The following is a 19218-nucleotide window of genomic DNA, read 5'->3' as shown; positions in this document are numbered from 1 at the left end:
TGAGCAAAAAAAAAAAGATTTCGTTGTTTGGGATTGGGTTTCCCGGCGACGATCCCTTTTACTGGAATTGGGCTCTCGTAGCGGCGGAGGTTGGTGGAACAAAATTATGTGTCAAACAACACGTGTCCAATTACTCATTTTTATCGTAAACGGGAAAGCCCACGGCTTTAAAAACAACAAAAGGCCCATTAATTAAAGCGGTGCGTTTTCGTCAAAAGGCAATTCAAGAAGAAGTGAAAATTTAGTAATTTCCTTTTTTTCTTACTATTAAAAAAGAATGTATTTGGGTTCTACTTATTTTGGGCTTCAATAAGGTCTATCTGGTCTTTGTTTAGTCCTAAAGAAAATAAAATTAGAACACAGACTCTTCAGAGAGCGAGAGAGATTGAGAGTGTGAGAGATTCTAGTGGCGACGACGAGAGAGAGAGCGACGAGAGATGGAGAGTGTTCGACTCTACTGGAGGCGAGATCACGGGCGATTCTAATGGCGGCGAGATCACGGTCGATTCTAATGGCGACGAGAGATACATATGAACTAAGTCAGCGGAGGTAACTTTTCGTGTTCTTCAAAACCCTAATGATCGATTTGATTATTCGTGTGAATGTTTCGCTTTTGAAATTAAGAGTTTGCTCTTCGCATATAGGGTCATATTAATTAAGGAATGGGTTTGTTTGTTTCTTTTAGGTGAGACGAAACAGGTCTTTGTGTTCGTGTTCCAGCCAGGAAGGACGGATTTTTTCAGAATACAAAAACGGTCACCGGCTGATCGATTGAAAGGTATAATATATAGCTCTCTTTGTCTTTTCCACTTCCTCCAATTTGCTTTTGTTTCAATTTTAGATGGGAATGTGACTGAGATTTTGTCTCTTTGTCTTGTCTGCTTCCTCGAATTTGTTTTAACGAAGCTTCTTCTATGCAGATAGGAGACATGCTATGGTTTGAAGAATGAAGAAAGATGCTGAACCAAACAAAAACAAAACCTTCGCGTTACGGTAACAACGTCAATCTTGAGTTCTTTTCATAGAAAGATGGTTGTTTTATTTGTTGCTTCTCTTGGTATATATATATAATATGGTTCACTCTCTTTCTTCGCATGTATAATTTTTAGGGACGACCGGCCCAACAGCAAGAAGTCACCAACAGCAAGATGTTAAAATGGGCTATGCACCCGCGGGCCTAAACGGGTACTGTACAAAAATTAAAGCCCGTGACCCGTTAATTTACACTATAAAATTAACAGGGTCTAAATGGGTTGACCCGTTTAAACCCGCGGGTTTAACGGGCTTGAACAAAATTAAATGGGTAGCCCGTTTAATTCTTCTTCTTTTATTTTTTTAGTCAAAACGTAGTCGTTTAGTTTTAGTCTTAAAACCCTAGCAACCGAGTCTCTTTGTCTCTTATGCCTTCTCCTCTGAACTAGTAATTGAGATCTCAAAACCCTAGCAACAGCAGCCGATTCCGCCGTCGCCGCCGCTTCTTCCTCTTGCCGATTGGCCGTCTCCAAGTCCGTTGGTCTCCATCCTCTCTGCGTCTAACTTATAATTTCTCACCTACGGAAGACCTCTCCACATACCCATCTGATTTCTCCGGAGATCTCGTTAAGCTCGCTACTCTCTTCGGTGGTAAAGTCATCGTCTTTAACCCGAGTAACCTATATGACTACGGCGGTGGTGAGACTAAGAAGGTAAACGACGGTGGTGGTGTGAGGGTTGTGAGTTGTGTGGAAGAAGGTGGTGGTTTAGGGAATGAGACTTGGATTAGGGTTGAGAGATTAGAGAAAGGTTTGTTAATTGAATTAATTATTAACAAATAATCAGTTTAATTAATTAATTCAAGACGAATATGTAAATACTAAATCGTGAATTTGATTAATTTTTTTTTTTTTTTTTTTTTGGGTTCAAGAAATTTTAGAAACAATTTTTTAAAATTAAGCATAAACGGGTATACGGGCTTTAACGGGTCAGTGTAAATTTCACGGGTCTAAATGGGCAGGGTTTAAACGGGTTCGGGTTTAAATGAGTAATAAAAAAAATCTATTAAACGGGCCGGGTTTAGACGGGCCGGGTTTAAACGGGCCGGGTCCGCCCATATTAACATCTCTATCTGTATGTAAACACTTTAAGATCCTTATCATCATGATATTATTTCCATCTGTTTCAAGTTTTCTGATCCCTCAACCAATAATAATCTCTCTTTTTTTTTTTTTTTTTTTCTTGTTCTTCTATCTTATCACCTTCTCTTCTATTCTCTACTCTCAGAATACAAGATGAATAATATCTGGTGGAAGTATTGTTTTCGTGTCTTTCTTCTTCAACTCTCATCTGATTTGACGAGAAACTCCACAACGACATAAAAAGGTATATATTCTTGGGGCTCACTGTGTGTTTCTTCAACTCTCATCTGAATGTTTTGCTTTCTTAAACATGACGTTTGTTTTATATATAGGATCTTAATTAATGGGTTTGTTTCTTTTGGAGATTCTATGATGAAACAGCCTTCCACATAAAACAACTCGTCACCGGAGGAGAGAAAAAGCTCATTGATGTTTTCCAACAAGTCAGGCAAGGCGTCCCATTACTCAAATTTTTTTTCTCAATACGTTCGCTTCAGTAGTTCCCCATCCATAAGTGAGTCTAAGATTTTTCTGGTTTTCTTGTTTGCTGCTTCTCTAGATGATGGGGGATATATGGAGGTTCACTCTTTCTTCCTATTAATAATATTAGGGATGATGCTGAATTATTGACCCAAACGATGGAAAACAAATCCTCTTCTTATTGCTCTGTAAGTTATCTCAAATTCCTCTCTGCTTTTCTTTATTTTATTTATTTTTTCTGTTTCAAGTTTATCTATCTCCCTCAACCAGTAATCGTTTTGTTTTTGTGTTTGTTGAACAACAAGGTGCTACTGAAGTGGAACTGGACAAGGCACCATAATTGCCTCAAGCCAAAATCAGTAATCACAAAAATGTATAAAGGTATTTGCCATTTTTTATTACTTTTCTGATACCCAAATTGCATAAAGGTAGTTGACATTCTTAATAACCATTCTGATAACCAGGTGAGTCAGTTATTGTTTCAAAATCAGCAAGCTCTTCACTCCACAACTCCAGCTTTTGCCTGCACCACAAAGAAGTACACCACGTCTGCCATAATTCAAGGTAGTCTTAATTAATAACGATTCTGATACCCAAATCTGGTTTCAAGTTCCTTTTGTAATAGTTTTCTGCCCATTTATTGCCTCACTGCAGGAAAACATAGCTAGCTCTACCAAACTGATTCAGGAAAATAGAGCTCTCCAAAAGCAAAAGCTAGATGATGCAAAATCAAGACAAGTGAGCCCAATTGTTACAAAAACAGCATGTTTCACTTGTAATCTCACTCTGCATAACAGAAACTCTTTCCTCCTCATCTGTAATTTATGTAGATTCTCTCAACGACAACAGCAAAACAAGTCAACAACAACAACGGATAAAACCTCTGTAAGTAAACTTTAGATCCTTATCTTGATTTTATTTTCTTCTGTTGCAAGTTTTATCCTTCAGCCAAGCATTGTTGATGAGTAATATTGTTACAAAATCAGCATGATCACGCTGCATGAATGAATCTCTTTCGTCCTCGTCATTTATTTTAATGTGTTGATTTCGTTCTTTAATGTGTTGATTCCTTTTACTGCAGGGAAACGAGTGTTAAAAATAGTACTACCTATCTGATTCAGGAAAATCATAGCCATCACAAAGGTTATGAAAAGTAAGATCACCTTGAGGAACAAAAAGTCCCCCCGGCGTTTTTACAGAACAGCATCAAACTGATTCTAAAAGGTAATCTATGACTTCGTCGTTACTCAGCACCTCCTCTTCTCTTTTCCGCTTCCTCAAATTTTCGCATTTACTAGACTTTTAATTTTGCTGGAAAAGTATTTGACGTCTGGTTAATGAAGGACTTTCTCAATGCATTCTTGTTTCTGATTCTGCTTAGGTTGATCACATTGCTCGTGCTGCATTTGATATTGCTAAGCAAAGGTGCGGTAAACTTTGTTCACTTGACAAGGCTACTATCTTGGAGGTGTTCTTGATGCGATAGATCCAGAATTCATGTTTTCTTTTTCTTCTGAAATTTCTTTGGGTGCAGGGATCGCAGTTGTGGTGGAAAATAGTCATATCAATGGCTTTAGAGTATACTGAGGTTAAAGTGAGTCATCTCTTGATTGACACCGCTGTGATGGATCTTGTTCGGCACCCAGGACAGGTTTTTTTTTTTTCTTTCTTAAAGCCAGTCTAATCTGAAACACTTTTTCCAGCTCGTCATGTATTAACTGCCATGATTCTTACAAAATGCATTTTAACTTTGCTATGTTCCAGTTTGCTGATATTCTTTCTGATGTCGCGGCCAGAGGTTCCCCCAATTACCAAAAATGTGCTTCAGCGAGCTGGATCATTGGAAGGTTCTCTCTCTCTTGTTCCCTTTCTTTTAATGTTGTTGCTGTTTAATTTCATTTACGAGAACTTACTGTTTTCTGCTTAGAATTTGTGGTGGTACTTATCGAATTGAAAGATGTGTGTATTAGAAATTGGCGAGATTCTTGACGAAAAAAAAAACAATTGGCGAGATTTTTTTTCTGAAGAAAGGGATTTAGCATCGTGGGTGGGGTTATTTGGTTGTAATCAAAATGGTTATTTCTTAGCCACTGATATGTCTAAGACATTGCGTCTTTGCTCTGTATTAGGACTGGAATTTAGCTTACGGGAGATGCCTATTGGAAGAGCTGCTCTGGGAGTTCCCTTTCCGGAGGAGACCATCGCAGCTGCAAAAGAATCAGGTGCAGTGCTTCTTGGAGCCATTGGAGGGTATGTCTTCTCTCTTGTCCCAACCTATGTTGTTGGCTGTAAATTTTTTTGGGAAATACAGTTTCTCATATTTTCATGTTTGGTATGATTTAAGGTACAAGTGGGATAACAGTGAAAAGCATTTGAGGCGTGAGAAGGGGTTACTTTAGCTTCGTGCAGGTCTTAAAGTCTTTGCAAATCTGAGACCTGCTACAGTTGTGCCATAGGTAACCATCCTCAGCCTGATCTCAGAAATTCTTGGTAGTCTGAACTTTGTTTCTTGTGTGAAATTCAAATTTTTGTTTTGTTTTTATACAGTTAGTGGATGCTTCCGCCTTGAAGAGAAGGTAGCAGAAGGTGTTGATCTTAAATATTGTAAAAAATCTTACATGAGGTCAGTTTAATTAGTTTATTAAATTTTAAAACTGATTGTAATTCTTGTCTTTCTCGTTATGTAGTGGGACAGTTTCTTTAGATATGATGTCTCATGATAAGGTATTTGTTTTGTAGAGCCAAGGGGCATAAAGACCAATGAAAACGGCGAAGAAGTTGTGTTTAACAGTGAGGTGTATGCTACCCTCGAGGTACATGATTGAAAATCTCAGATACAGATTTCCGTGGATAGATTGTTAAGTACTACGGACTAATATTTTAAAGCAGTTTTTATGTTCCTCAGATTGATTCAATATAACTCTGATGGCAATGCAATATTTTCCTCTGCAGGCCACTATTTAATGGATGAAACGAGTAACAACACTAGCCTCTGAATATGTTGATGTTGAGCTGTCACATATGTATGTTGACAATGCTGCGATGCAGCCAGTTCGTGACCCCAAACAGGTACGTGTATTTGCGAAATTAGTCAGCGTTGCTAACGGTTTGGAAATTGTGTAAATTACATACAATGGGTTGATTATTTCATATGTGCAGTTTACACCATTGCTACAAACAACAAATTAGGTGATATATTATTATCCGGTGAAGCTTCAATGAATCACTGGAATGCTGCCATCTTCTAGTCTCAGTGATTCGGTATAATATAAAACAATCTGATTTACTATGCAGCAGTATGATCTTGTCTAAACATAAACCCTTCATGCTTAATACAGCGACCTGGACTCTTTGAACCTTTACATGGTTCTGCACCTGATATTGCTTGACAGGTTCTAACTTTATTCTTCAAACAAACACGGCTTTTGTTCCCTTATATAAAAACTACTTCCATGCCCCCAAAAATAAAGGGGAAAAATATCATAAAAAGCCTGAACTTTGTAAAATTGGTGAAAAAAAGCATCAATTTTGAATGTGTTGAAATAAATCTCCAATTTTTATTGACTTTCTAGTTTAATCATAAACTTTCGTTGACTTTGCCAAATAAGGCACCTCGCTAGAATAAATTAACGGAACTAAATATATGTTAAGAGATTCTGTAAAGTCGTAAAACGACACCGTTTTGAATTTTTTTAAAAGTTACAAAATTGGGATTCGAACTACTTACCTCTAAGTAGAAATGAAAGTGTTTTAACCAACTGAGCTTGATCGTTTATTTGACAATAGTACATAAAGACATTTACTTATCCATTCTATGTTGCCTAGAGTCTTCTTCTTCAACTTGGTCGTATTCACCAAGCTGACTCAAATCCCTTGATTAGTTTCTTAATCTTCCAAATCTCAATGTTCATATTCGATTTTCTTCTACCATTTTTTGCATCTCTCGAGGTCGGAGATGGAGAAGGAGAAATCAACAGCATATCCTCGACTACCCAAAAGTACAAAATCAAAGCAAATTTGAAAAACGTAAATTTCAGATTCAAATCGAATTAGGGTTTCAACTGAAGTAAAGATCAGAACTTTTATTAAATACGAGTACAGAAAACAGAGTGAATCGATTATGCAAAGAGATTGAAACCACAACAATATTGAGTGCTCATTTCACCGTGTCAATGGAGATTACGGTGACTTTCCTAGTTGTGGAGAAAGACTCAAGCGACCCACAATAGAAATAAATAAATGCGTTTGTGATCTAAAATCAATAAAACACTTAAGCTCAGCTGTTCGTCCTTGTCTTTTTAAAAAATTCAAAACGACGTCGTTTTATGATTTAACAGAATCATTAACAGATACTTAATCCCATTACGAGGTGTCTTATTTGGCAAAGTCAACGAAAGTTTATGATTAAACTAGAAAGTCAATAAAAATTGGAGATTTCTTTCAATAAATTCAAAATTGATGTTTTTTTTCACTACTTTTGCAAAGTTCAGGCTTTTTATAACATTTTTTCCAAAAATAAAGTGCACAACTTCTCTATTATTTGAATTTCCAGGATAAGACGAACCAATTGGCAACCATGCTTCTGAAATACGGACTTGGAGAAGAAAAGGCAATGAAGAGGATTGAAGTTGCAGTGTTGGTTGCTCTGAACAACGGTTCAGAACTTGAGACGTTTACTATGTGGGAACAGTATGTTTCTTAATCCAGTCTTGTAACATGTGTTTCCTTTTCCTTAAAAACGTCTCGAGTTAGTGTAGTGTACAAAGTACAATCTTTTAAAGATACATCTAACTCTGCGCAGGATGATTGTATGTCGAATGCTTTTTACTTTAGATGTTCAGTGGATCTAGTACAGCCTTATGCTGCTGGTCCGATAGAGCAACCTACTTGCCCATTTTGTCTTGGTAAAGTCTTAACCTTTAAATTGTTCAAATGTATGTAGAAATATGGCTTAGTGTAGCACTAGAAAATGTGAGTACATGTATTATTACTAAAATTGACAGTAAACCTCTTTATTATGTAGTCCAAACAGATGCAGTTACTATGTAGTAGACCTCCCTCGTTGTTCCTTGAAACATTTGAATATGTAGCCTCTTCACTTGGTTTTCTTTTATTATGTTAATCACCCGAAATATAACGACTTTGGGTTTGGGGAGAGACTCTAGTCGGATATAAGTCTCTTCTCTTCATCCTATCCTGATTTTCGAAGTCTCTGACCGGAAAAGAGTCTTTTAGTTATTCTTAACTTTTTCTGCTAGTAACATAAGAAAAAGATGAGAAAAAAAAACTTATTTTATTATTGGGCTTAAAAAAGAAACAACAAAAGGCCCACTAATCCCCAAACGAAAGGCCTTTTCTTATTATTATTTTTTACATGAAAAAACAATAACGCATCGTTTTGAGAAAGTAGAAACATTATTAATCCAGAAAGTTCCAAAGGAAGCAATAAATTAAAAAAAGATATATAATTTTTTTTTTGGGTTGTGACCGTTTTTTTTTTGACCGTTTGTTTTTTTTCTGACCGTTTTCTTTTTGACCGTTTTATACATACTCTCTGACGCTCCACCAGTCTCCTGGAGAAATCAAAATCAGTTTAGAGAGAGAGAGAGAGAGAGAGAGGGAGTGCGAGAGAGAGATCGTTCGATTCTAACGGCGGTGAGGCAGAGAGAGAGAGACCGTTCGATCCTAACGGCGGCGAGAGAGAGAGACCGATCGATCCTAACGGCGGCGAGAGAGAGAGAGAGAGACCGTTCTATCCTAACGGCGGTGAGAGAGAGAGACCGATCGATCCTAACGGCGGCGAGAGAGAGAGAGAGAGACCGTTCGATCCTAACGGCGGCGAGAGAGAGAGACCGATCGATCCTAACGGCGGCGAGAGAGAGAGAGAGAGACCGTTCGATCCTAACGGTGGCGAGAGAGAGCAAGCGGACCTGAAGAACAAGTCAGAGGAGGCATCGACGTATCGTTTCGTGTTCTTCTTCAATTTAAATTTTTGTGTGAATGTTTAATTTTTGCTTTTGGAAAAATTTAGGGTTTGTTTCTATTTTTGGGTGAAACTGAAACAGGTCTTGACTCTTGCGTGTTCGTGGACGAGGACTGAGACGATGATTTGATTCGACTCAGAACAAACACGGTCGCCGGCGTGCGTGCGTGTTCGGTGACTCAAACTGATCGATTACAAAATAAAAGATCTTTGTCTTATCGGCGTTGTTCTTCTTGTTATCGTTTTTTTTCTTCTTTCTTTCTTTCTTTCTTTCTTTCTTTCTAATGTATTGATTCTTTTCACTGCAGGGTTAGGGTTAATAACGTAGCGATCACAAGGCGACGAAAGAGAGAGATAGACCCAAAACAAGTCAGAGGTATCTCTCTAATCCCTATTGAATCGATTTTGATATTTATTCTGCTGTTATAATTACAGAGGTGGTGTCGTTGTTTAGCTTTTGAAATAAGAGTAGTTCCTTCTTGTATCTTATTTAACTAATGTGTTTGTTCCTTTATTTCTTTTACCTGGTGAAACGACGATACAGGTTTGTGACTGTGGCTGTGTGTTCTATAGGTTTACCACTAAGAAGGAGGGGACTTATCTGCTAAGTTTGTTGTCAGGACGGTGATGTGTGGTTTGGTTGAGCTGTCATGATGCGTCTCTGGAGGTTTAGCACTTTGGAGCCCAATTGATCTCTTTATCTATCCTCGTCTTCTTAGCTTATATCATGTTGTTAGTCGAAGCTTTAACAATGCCAATGACAAGAGACTGCTTCTGCCCCCAGGTATGAAGTTTAGAACACTAATGTCTTAATACTTATATTTTTTTTACATTATTGGTTTGTTTTTCTTTTTCTGTGATCAGCTTCCTGCTAGTTCCAATTCTTACATGACAAGTGATCCTGGTGTTGTGAACTACTTCAATCTTTTGTTAGAGAGATGAAGCTCAATCGTCAAGTCAGGTGAGTCAGACTCATTACTCACTATCACTCAATACATTCGTTTCAATTTCCCATCCATATGAGAGACTGAGAATTTTGTTTTCCTGCTTGTGCCTCTCTAGATGATGGAGATATTATCAAGGATGATGCTAAACTCGTGGACCCAAATGATGGTAGAATTCTCTTCACTGTAAGTCATCTCAAAATCCTCTGCTTTTCTTTATTTTCTTCTGTTTCAAGTTTATCTATCTCCCTCAACCAATGATCCTTTTTGTTTCTTTTCTTTTTTTTGAACAACAAGGTACCAGAATTTAGGGCAAAACCCTTGATTTTACTGAGCCAAATGGAGTCTGGAAGCAGGTACATTGTGTTTTTTTTTTAATTTCTTTGTCTTTTGTTTTTCTTATTCAAGCATGTAACAAGAATCTCAGGTTTAGGTTTCGGTTTGCAGGTTTGCTTACAATGCTTGAAGCTAAGTATAAGGTATGAAAAAACATGTTCCATTATTCACTAATGTTGGTTGTTATAATTCAGACTTTTAAAAAATATATTAAGGAAGCTTCTTCTAATTCTTTATTTTTGTGCAGATTGGAGATATGCTATGGTTTGAAGAATGAATAAGATTCAGAACCAAAAAGGTAAAACATCAAACTGATTCTTCTTGTTATAGGTGTCTTTGACTCAATACATCTTCCGTTCTCGTCCACTTCGATTTCCCAATCTTTAAGTCAGTAAGTTGCTTTATTTACTTTATTTCAATTTTATAAACTGTAATGCATTACTCGAAGAGAGCTAAATGGTGTCATGAGTGTTTTCTTTGTTTCTTGTTTTTCTTTCTATCAACAGTGTAACAAGAATCTCAGGTTTATGTTTCATTTTGCAGGTTTTCATAAAGTGGATGTGTTTGGAAAAAACATTTTGCAGTAAATTTTTTTTTTTTTTGAGCTCTTCACAGTAACGTTTTTGAGTTATGTTTGGTTAGGCTGAAGGGAAAGAAGAAGGAGAAAATGATGAAGAAGTTGAAGAATCAGAGGGAGAAGAATCTGATTACAGAGGTTATTATCAGGTTTGTCCACATTAATTGTAACATTGTGATTCTTCTTCTCAAGTTTCTTTAAAACTTTGTTCTTCTTAAATGTTTGTTTTTGTAGAATCAAGACTTCAATGATGGTGACAGACGATTATATTTAGGCAGATGATGGAGGGATAATATGGGGATATTAAATAGTGGGTTTCTTTCTTTCTTTGGGCTGAAACAGGTGTGTGTTCGTGTTTTCCAACCAAGACGATGATTGAAGAAAGAAGAAGGTTCATAGCAAAGCAATCAGATGATGCTCTTCTCAGAGCTGTTGGATGGTATGTGGTATACTCGGAACTTTCATTTTAATTTTTTTTCTTGACAATATTATATTTGTATTTTGGATCTGAAGTTAGGATTTTTGTTGCAGGTTCGTGCGGCTCTTGAAGTATTTGTCAATTTTAAGACCGATAACAGTGTTAAAGTGACGAGAGAGTAAACAGGCCTGAACAAGTCAGAGGTATCTTCTCGTTTTCTTCTAAACCTATGAATCTACGTATTTTGATTTTCGTGTGAATTTTTTTGCTTTTAAAATAAGAGTTTCACTTTTTGTATTATATTGGGAATTTTAAATTGTTCTGCTATTATAATTACATAGGTGGTATTGACGTTTTGCTTTTGAAATAAGAGTTTCGTTCTTGTATTATATGGGGATCTTTATTAACTAATGTGTTTGGTCCTTTCTTCTTTTGCCTGCTGAAATGGCGATACAGGTTTGTGTCTGTGGCTGTGTGTTCCAAACCAGGACGATGAATCATAATTTCTCAAGGACGTACGAAAGCATCAAGGTTTATCACTCATAGGGAGGGGACTTATCTTGTAAGTATGTTGTTGTTGTCAGGACGGTGATCTTGGTTGAGCTGTCATGATGCGTCTTTGGAGGTTTAGCACTTTGAGCCCAGTTGATCTTTATCTATCCTCGTCTTCTTAGCTTCTATCATGTTGTTAGTCGAAACTTTAAAATGCCAATGACAAGAGACTGCTTCTGCCCCCAGGTACGAAGTTTAGAACACTTAATTATCTTATTGTCTCGTACTTGTATGTTTTTTACATTATTGGTTGTCTTTCTTTTTCAGTCATAGGCTTCCTGCTAGTTCCAATTCTTACATTACAAGTGATCCTAGTGTTGTGAAGGAACTACGTACTTCTTTTGGTAGAGAGAAGACGCTCAATTGTCAAGTCAGGCAAGTCAGACTCGTTACTCAGAATCACTCAAAGCATTCGTTTCAGTTCCCCATCCATATGTTTTTTACATTATTGGTTGTCTTTCTTTTTCAGTGATAGGCTTCCTGCTAGTTCCAATTCTTACATGACAAGTGATCCTGGTGTTGTGACTTGTAAGGAACTACTTGCTTCTTTTGGTAGAGAGAAGAAGCTCAATCGTCAAGTCAGGCAAGTCAGACTCGTTACTCACAATCGCTCAAAACTTTCGTTTTAGTTTATCCATATGTGAGACTGAGATATCTTTTTTTTTTTTTAATTGGTTTTGTTTTCCTGCTTGTGCTTCTCTAGATGATGCTGAACTCGTGGACCCAAATGATGGTAGAATCCTCTTCATTGTAAGTCATCTCAAAATCCTCTGCTTTTCTTTATTTTCTTATGTTTCAAGTTTTTCTATCTCCCCCAGCCAATGATCATTTTTTCTTTTTTTTCTTGGTTGAACAACAAGGTACTACTCAAGTGGAAGAGCACGGCCTGTGATGGAGTCAAGAGGCAGGTACATTGTTCTATTTGTTTTTGTTTTATCAACAGTATAACAAGAATCTCAGGTTTATGTTTCGTTTTGCAGGTTTGCATGAAGAATGAAGAAGATTCGTAACCAATAAGGCAACAACGTCAAACTGATTCTTCTTTTTAAATGGAGTCAAGAAGCAGGTATATCGTGTTTTATTTGTTTCTGGCTTTTTTTAATCAACAGTGTAACAAGAATCTCAGGTTTATATTTCGTTTTGCAGGTTTGCATAAATTGGATGTGTTTGAAAAAAGCTTGAAGGTAAGTTTAAGTTATGAAAACACACAATTTCCCAGTAAATTATTTTTCAGAGCTCTTCACAGTAACGTTTTTGAGTTATATTTTGTTAGGCTGAGTAACAATTGTGTGTTTTCATACTTCAGACTCCAGTGCCAAATCCAGAACTGATTCTAGTTATTGATGAGTTTTTTCTTAATACCACTGATGGTTTTGGTTGCAGGTCTGAGTGATGAGTTAAGATATGCGTACTAAAGAATCGAGTCCAGAAGCAAGTATATTGTGTTTTATTTGTTTCTTGTTTTTTTAACCAACAGTGTAACAAGAATCTCATGTTTTGTTTCGTTTTGCAGGTTTGGAAGAAAAGCTTGAAGCTAAGTATAAGGTATGAAAAAAAACATTTTCCCGTATAATCTCAGATTTTGTTTTCGTTAAGGCTGATTTTTTATAATTAAGATTTAGTAAAATGTATTAAGAAAGATTCTTCTAATTCTCTACTTTTTGTGCAGATGGGTGATATGCTATGAGTTTGAAGAAAGAAGAAGACCAAAAAGGTAACAATATCAAACTGCTTCTTCTTGTTATAGGTGTCTTTGGCTCAATACGTCTTCCTTTCTCGTCCACTTTGATTTGCCAATCTTTAAGTCAGATTATATTTATTTGATTATTTATAAACTGTAATGCAATTTCAGATGATTTATAAACTGTAATGCAATTTCAGATACTCGGAAGAGCACAATCTGTTAAGCGGGAATCAAGAACCAGTTTAACCTTTTGATCATTCATCCGGGAGCTTACTGGAGGTCAGTATTAAGTGTTTTCATTTGTTGTGGTTATCAAATTGTCAAAGATTGTGTCTTTCTTTGTTGAATATAGGTATTTGCAATGGGAATCCTCGGGGCTTTACCAAAAATGGACAAGGTGAGGAAGTTGGCTTTTGTATTGAGTCCTATTCTGCAAGTGAGGTATCATGTTTTCGCATTTACTAGACTTTTAATATTGCTGGAAAAGTATTTGACGTCTGGTTAATGTAGGAGTTGCTCGATATCATGTTTTCGCATTTACTTGACTTTTAATTTTGCTGGAAAAGTATTTGACGTCTGGTTAATGTAGGATGATGTTCAGAGGACATGGCGTCTTCAACTCTCATCTGATTTGACGAGAAACTCCACAACAATAAAAAAAAAAGGTATACAATCTTGGGGTTTACTGTGTGTTTCCTCATCTGAGTGTTTTACTTTTGTTTCGTAGATAAGATCTTAATTAATGGGTATGTTTATTTTGGAGATTCTGTGAAACATCTCTCCACATAAAAAAACTCATCCCCGGAGGAGAGAAGAAGCTCAGTCATCGACGCAAAGACTCCATTGCTTTTCCCAACAATTCAGGCAAGTCGTTCCATTACTCAACAAAATCACTCAATACATTCGTTTCAGTAGTTCCCCTCCCATAAGTGAGACTGAGACTTTTTTAGTTTCCTTGTTTGCTGCTTCTCTAGAAATTGGAGATATATGGGGGCTCACTCTTCTTGTTCTGTAAGTCATCTCATAATCCTCTGCTTTTCTTTATTTTATTATGTTTCAAGTTTATCTATCTCCCATCACCAGTAATCTTTTTTTTTTTTTTTTTTTGAACTGCAACATGAGCCTAGGAACTATAAGTATGGTAGTGCATTGTTTGAAGAAGAAGAGAGAGATGATGATGAGGATAAATGTGAATAGATTGTTAGATATAATAATTGTAAGATGAGTTCGAGGACCTCGCTTGGAGATGAGACTCGTCCTAAGAAGGAAGGTGTTTATGGGCCAGAGGATTTTTACTCTGGTGATTTGGTTTGGGGTAAATCTGGGAGGAAGGAGCCGTTTTGGCCGGCTATTGTTATTGATCCAATGACGCAAGCACCTGAGCTTGTGTTGCGTTCTTGTATACCTGATGCAGCATGTGTTATGTTCTTTGGTCACTCTGGGACAGAGAATGAAAGGGTATGTTATACTACATTGTCTTCTTATATGATTCTCAAAACTGTTTGTTAACTTGATCGTGTGGGCAGGATTATGCATGGGTTAGAAGAGGGATGATATTTCCTTTTGTGGATTATGTAGACAGGTGGGTCGCCGTTGAATCTTACTATACGAAAGTTGTTTTTTTTTTTTTTTTATGTGTGCTTAATAGTTTAGTTGTTATTTAGGTTTCAAGAGCAGTCTGAACTGCGTGGATGCAACCCTGGGGATTTCCAGAAGGCACTTGAAGAAGCTCTTATGGCTGACTAAGGATTCACAGAGAAACTGATGCAGGATATTCACATGGCCGCAGGTAACCAGACTTTTGATGATTCTGTATACAGATGGATTGAAGAAGCCGCAGGGTCAAGCCAATATCTTGATCATGTTGCTCCAAGTCAGGCAAGTTTCTCTTTGTTTTGGAGTTCCTTTTTGAGCATGTTTAGTTAATTATTTCATGGTCATAGAAATTTGAATTTGTATATAATTGCAGAACATGATGAAGAAATACAGAAATCCAAGAGCCTGTGTAGGATGTGGAATGGTTCTTTCTTTTAAGACGGCAGAGAAAATGAAAGCTCTGATTCCTGGAGATCAGTTGTTGTGTAAACCTTGTTCAAGGGTATGTTTAAAGTTTTTGCTATCCTCCTTGTTCAGTTTCAATTCGATGAACTCAATATAATTATCGTTGCAGCTGACAAAACCAAAACAGGTTTGTGGGATATGCAAGAAGATATGGAGTCATGGATAGTCAGAGCTGGGTAATAAAGCATACAAATTTATGTTAAATTGTTAGTGTAGAAACCACCTAATGTTTTCTTGTAACTTTACTGTTTGATTACATACGGTGATTCAGGTGCGTTGTGATGGGTGTAAAGTATGGGTTCACTCAGCGTGCGATCAAATATCACATAAGCATTTTAAGGTACATGTTCATTTTGCTCGTTGTCAAGGTTTGTCATTCCCAATTACTTTCATGTATTGAGATAAATCTCATTTTGTTAATCTGAAGGATTTGGGGGAAACAGATTACTACTGTCCCACATGCAGAACAAAGTTTAACTTTGACCTATCAGATTCGGAAAAGCAAGACTCAAAATCCAAGTAGATTTTCTTCCCTCCAACTCTTATTGTTAATTCTTACTAACCATTGAGTTGTGAGCAAATTATAAATTTGAGAGTTTTCTGGTATAGACTTGGCAAAAACAATTCCCCAATGGTGCTTCCTGATAAGGTTATCGTTATATGCTCTGGAGTTGAAGGCATATATTTTCCAAGCCTTCATTTGTAAGCTGTCACTATTTTATCTCTATTTCATATCGTTTTGACTTTTATTGCCTCGTAATTATCCTAGACTTGGTGAAGCAACAGCCTTTTAACCTCTTAACTTATCCAGACTTTTAGGTATCTTTGTTGAAATATTCATAGAGTATTTTTTCTCCCTTTGGTTTATATACAGAGTCGTATGTAAATGTGGATCTTGTGGACCTGAAAGGAAAGCACTTAGTGAATGGGAAAGGCATACTGGTTCAAAAGCAAAAAATTGGAGGACTAGTGTTAAAGTGTAAAGCTCCAAGTTGCCTCTAGAAGAATGGGTTTGTTCGAGTTTTCATAGTTTCTCTTTAGGGATATGATCTCTTTCTCTTAAGTTTCTCTAATTATTTTAAAAATTTGAATGCCATATTCCTTCACACTGCAGATGATGAAATTAGCAGAGTTCCACGCAAATGCTACTGCAGCAAAACCTCCTAAACGACCTTCTATAAAGCAGAGGTTGCTTTCCTTTCTTAGAGGTATTTAGCAATTCGGATCTTAGAACCTATCTAAAATTTTGTCTACTTCGTTAAAAGCTGCCTATGCTGGTTTGTTTCTTTTCTTTCACTACTGGCAGAAAAGTATGAGCCGGTCAACGTGAAGTGGACAACCGAGCGATGTGCAGTTTGCAGATGGGTTGAAGATTGGGATTACAACAAGATCATTATCTGCAACAGGTGCTGCTCTAAAATGCTTAGTTTATCTAAATTTTAACGACAAAGCATAGATTTTGATTAAAAAGCATTACTTCGTGCCTATTGTTAACTTTGTGCATGCTTGATTTGACGTTTGCATTATCTTTTGATCACCATACATCTCTTGTATTATTGAAGTTCATGGCCATTATTATTAACAATAATTATATCTTGAAATATCTAGAGGAACAGTATCTGACTTGTGAATATTTTTGTCTTCTGTCCCTTTGCTCTTCACTCTTCAGATGCCAAATAGCAGTTCATCAGGAATGCTATGGGACGAGAAACGTTCTTGACTTCACATCATGGGTCTGCAAAGCCTGCGAGACACCTGAGATCAAACGAGAGTGTTGCCTCTGTCCTGTTAAAGGTATGTATTTCTTTTTTGCGTTTCTTATTTGGTGAAGCATATTTAACATGGTCTTGTCTTTATTTTCCTGTTACAACTACTGCAATCAGTAAAAGGTGCTACTGAAGTGTAACTCGACAAGGCATCAGAACTACTGACTCAAGCCAAAGGCAGTAATCAGAAAAATGCATAAAGGTAGTTGACATTCTTAATAACCATTTTGATACCCCAAATGTGTCTCAGGTTCCTCTTGTTATAGTTTATTTTAATGTGTAGATTCCTTTAACTGCAGGTAAACGAGTGTTTAATACTTATTTAGCACTACCATTCTGAGTCATCAAAATCTAAGCCATCACAAGGGAAAAGCTAGATGACAGGTGAGTCAGTTATTGTTTCAAAATCAGCAAGCTCTTCACTCCGCAACTCAGCTTTTGCCTGCACCACAAAGAAGTACACCACGTCTGCCATAATCCCAAGGTAAATACCTTCCATCAGAGATGATAGTCTTAATTAATAACAATTCTGATACCCAAATCTGGTTTCACGTTCCTTTTGTAATAGTGTTCCGCCCATTTATTGCCTCACTGCAGGAAATCATAGCCAGCTCTACCAAACTGATTCAGGAAAATAGAGCTCTCAAAAGGCAAAAGCTAGATGATGCAACATAAAGACAGGTGAGCCAAAGTTGTTACAAAAACAGCATGTTTCACTTGAAACTCTTTCCTCCTCAGCATAACTGAAACTCTTTCCTCCTCAGCATAACTGAAACTCTTTCCTCCTCAGCATGTAGATTCTCTCAACGACAACAACAAAACAAGTCAACAACAACAACGGATAAAACCTCTGTAAGTAAACTTTAGATCCTTATCTTGATTTTATTTTCTTCTGTTGCAAAACCAAGCATTGTTGATGCGTAATATCTGGTGGAAGTATATTTTTTCGTGTCTTTGCAGGTGATGAACAGAAGAGGACGTTGTTTCATGACGTCTTCAACTCTCATCTGAGTTGACGAGAAACTCTACAACCAGAAAAAGGGAACTATTTTTGGTTTTTCTTCAACTCTCATCCGAGTGTTTTGGTATTTAAATAAAAGTGTTGTTTTTTATATGGGATCTTAATTGATGGGTTGGTTTCTTTTTCTAGATTCTATGAAACAGCTCTCTACAAAAAAAAACTCATCACCAGGGAGAAGAAGCTTAATCGTTGAGGCTAAGACTCCATGTTGTTCGAACAAGTCAGGCAAGTCGTTCCATTACTCACAATCACTCCATACGTTTGCTTCAGATCCCCATCCATAAGTTAGACTGAGATTTTTGGTTTTGTTGCTTCTCTAGATGATGGAGGTTCAGTTTCTTCTCATTAATGTTAGGGATGATGCTGAATTATTACCCAAACGGTGGAAATCCCCTCTTCTTGCACTGTAAGTCATCTCAAAATCCTTTCTGCTTTTCTTTATTTTGTTCTGTTTCAAGTTTATCCATCTCCCTCAACCGATGATCCTTTCCTTTTTTTTTTTTCTGTTGAAAAACAAGGTGCTACTGAAGTGGAACTCGACAAGGCACCAGAATTCAAAGCAAGACCCTGTGAACAAAAAGGTACCAGTCAATGCTTCATGCCAACAATTCCCTTCCACAGGTAATAAATTCCTCTTAACTTTTCTCGCATCATCTTTTTTTTTTCTTCTTGGAATTATCTTTTGATTGAATTCCAACATGCTGTTGTTTTACTTGTCCATTACCGAGCGAGCATTGACAAGAAATTCCGACATGCTGCCGTTTATTTTTTTATTTTTTTTTGGTTTCATGGGTTTGAAGAATGTTGAAGATTGTGACTGAGTAACAACATCAAATTTTCTAGTTATAGATAGCTTTCACTCAATACGTCTGCAAGAGAGGTATCATGTTTTGGCATTTATTAGACTTTTAATTTTGCTGAAAAAGTATTTGACGTCTGGTTAATGTAGGAGTTGCTCAATTGCATTCTTGTTTCTGATTCTGCTTAGGTTGATCACATTGCTTGTGTTGCATTTGATTTTGGGAAGCAAAGGTGCGGTAAACTTTGTTCAGTTGACAAGGCTACTACTATCTTGGAGGTAAATTCTTGATAACTGCATACAAGTATAAAACTTCCAGCTAAATTAGAAACTATTGTGATAGATCCAGAAGTCATGTTTTTTTCTTTCTGAAATTTCTTTGGGTGCAAGGATCGCTGTTGTGGAGGAAAATAGTCATATCAATGGCTTCAGAGTATACTGAGGTTGAAGCGAGTCATCTCTTGATTGACACTGCTGTGATGG

The 19218-nt window shown here is 36.9% G+C and overlaps 1 protein-coding gene and 2 long non-coding RNA genes across 18 annotated transcripts; all 3 read left to right on the top strand.

Annotated features, from left to right (window-relative positions):
- Window positions 1-354: 354 nt before the first annotated feature.
- Window positions 355-6011, top strand: LOC104757656 (3-isopropylmalate dehydrogenase 2, chloroplastic-like). 16 transcript variants are annotated; one of them, XM_087497121.1, is made up of 21 exons: window positions 355-549; window positions 686-778; window positions 921-993; window positions 1110-1685; window positions 2260-2358; window positions 2479-2562; window positions 2674-2782; window positions 2900-2975; window positions 3059-3158; window positions 3249-3332; window positions 3425-3479; window positions 3676-3818; window positions 3976-4019; window positions 4129-4245; window positions 4359-4441; window positions 4724-4844; window positions 4939-5050; window positions 5142-5217; window positions 5334-5407; window positions 5547-5663; window positions 5754-6011. In XM_087497121.1, the coding sequence occupies exons 15-17, from the start codon at window positions 4378-4380 to the stop codon at window positions 4991-4993; spliced, it is 240 nt and encodes a 79-aa protein (XP_087353247.1). In that variant the 5' UTR covers window positions 355-549; window positions 686-778; window positions 921-993; window positions 1110-1685; window positions 2260-2358; window positions 2479-2562; window positions 2674-2782; window positions 2900-2975; window positions 3059-3158; window positions 3249-3332; window positions 3425-3479; window positions 3676-3818; window positions 3976-4019; window positions 4129-4245; window positions 4359-4377; the 3' UTR covers window positions 4994-5050; window positions 5142-5217; window positions 5334-5407; window positions 5547-5663; window positions 5754-6011. The 16 variants fall into 16 exon arrangements, with proteins under 16 accessions (XP_087353247.1, XP_087353246.1, XP_087353252.1 ...); XM_087497126.1 differs by lacking the exons at window positions 355-549; window positions 686-778; window positions 921-993 and having other exon boundaries at window positions 1401-1685; window positions 5754-5855; window positions 5933-6011; XM_087497128.1 differs by lacking the exons at window positions 355-549; window positions 686-778; window positions 921-993 and having other exon boundaries at window positions 1401-1685; window positions 2447-2562; window positions 5754-5855; window positions 5933-6011.
- A 1151-nt stretch (window positions 6012-7162) lies between these two features.
- LOC147924266 (uncharacterized) lies at window positions 7163-7488 on the top strand. Its single transcript, XR_015587626.1, has 2 exons — window positions 7163-7283; window positions 7396-7488. It is a non-coding gene; the product is annotated as an uncharacterized LOC147924266 (long non-coding RNA).
- A 651-nt stretch (window positions 7489-8139) lies between these two features.
- LOC104786455 (histone-lysine N-methyltransferase ATX5) lies at window positions 8140-17955 on the top strand. The gene is made up of 43 exons (XR_015587625.1): window positions 8140-8553; window positions 8660-8740; window positions 8886-8953; window positions 9198-9361; window positions 9442-9538; window positions 9640-9707; window positions 9819-9877; window positions 9969-10000; window positions 10105-10583; window positions 10669-10873; window positions 10966-11055; window positions 11437-11590; window positions 11672-11779; window positions 11874-11987; window positions 12108-12154; window positions 12265-12308; window positions 12385-12470; window positions 12551-12588; window positions 12788-12835; window positions 12918-12949; window positions 13074-13118; window positions 13286-13367; window positions 13441-13529; window positions 13678-13753; window positions 13852-13952; window positions 14063-14099; window positions 14216-14546; window positions 14615-14670; window positions 14753-14966; window positions 15058-15186; window positions 15259-15325; window positions 15421-15489; window positions 15577-15668; window positions 15759-15851; window positions 16024-16159; window positions 16264-16357; window positions 16456-16555; window positions 16819-16943; window positions 17033-17117; window positions 17215-17399; window positions 17513-17596; window positions 17706-17767; window positions 17876-17955. It is a non-coding gene; the product is annotated as a histone-lysine N-methyltransferase ATX5 (long non-coding RNA).
- Window positions 17956-19218: the final 1263 nt, after the last annotated feature.

This window comes from Camelina sativa, chromosome 17, assembly GCF_030686135.1.
Source record: "Camelina sativa cultivar CO46 ecotype springtype chromosome 17, ASM3068613v1".
Taxonomy (NCBI): Eukaryota; Viridiplantae; Streptophyta; class Magnoliopsida; order Brassicales; family Brassicaceae; genus Camelina; species Camelina sativa.
This window is presented reverse-complemented; position numbering and strand designations above follow the sequence as displayed.

What these genes read in the sequence shown, in the direction of transcription:
- LOC104757656 (XM_087497121.1), top strand. Translation starts at nt 4,378, where the DNA reads ATGTCGCGGCCAGAGGTTCCCCCAATTACCAAAAATGTGCTTCAGCGA. An exon ending in GCGAGCTGGATCATTGGAAG is followed by an intron (nt 4,442 to 4,723) that starts GTTCTCTCTCTC and finishes GCTCTGTATTAG; the next exon opens with GACTGGAATTTAGCTTACGG. An exon ending in CTTCTTGGAGCCATTGGAGG is followed by an intron (nt 4,845 to 4,938) that starts GTATGTCTTCTC and finishes GTATGATTTAAG; the next exon opens with GTACAAGTGGGATAACAGTG.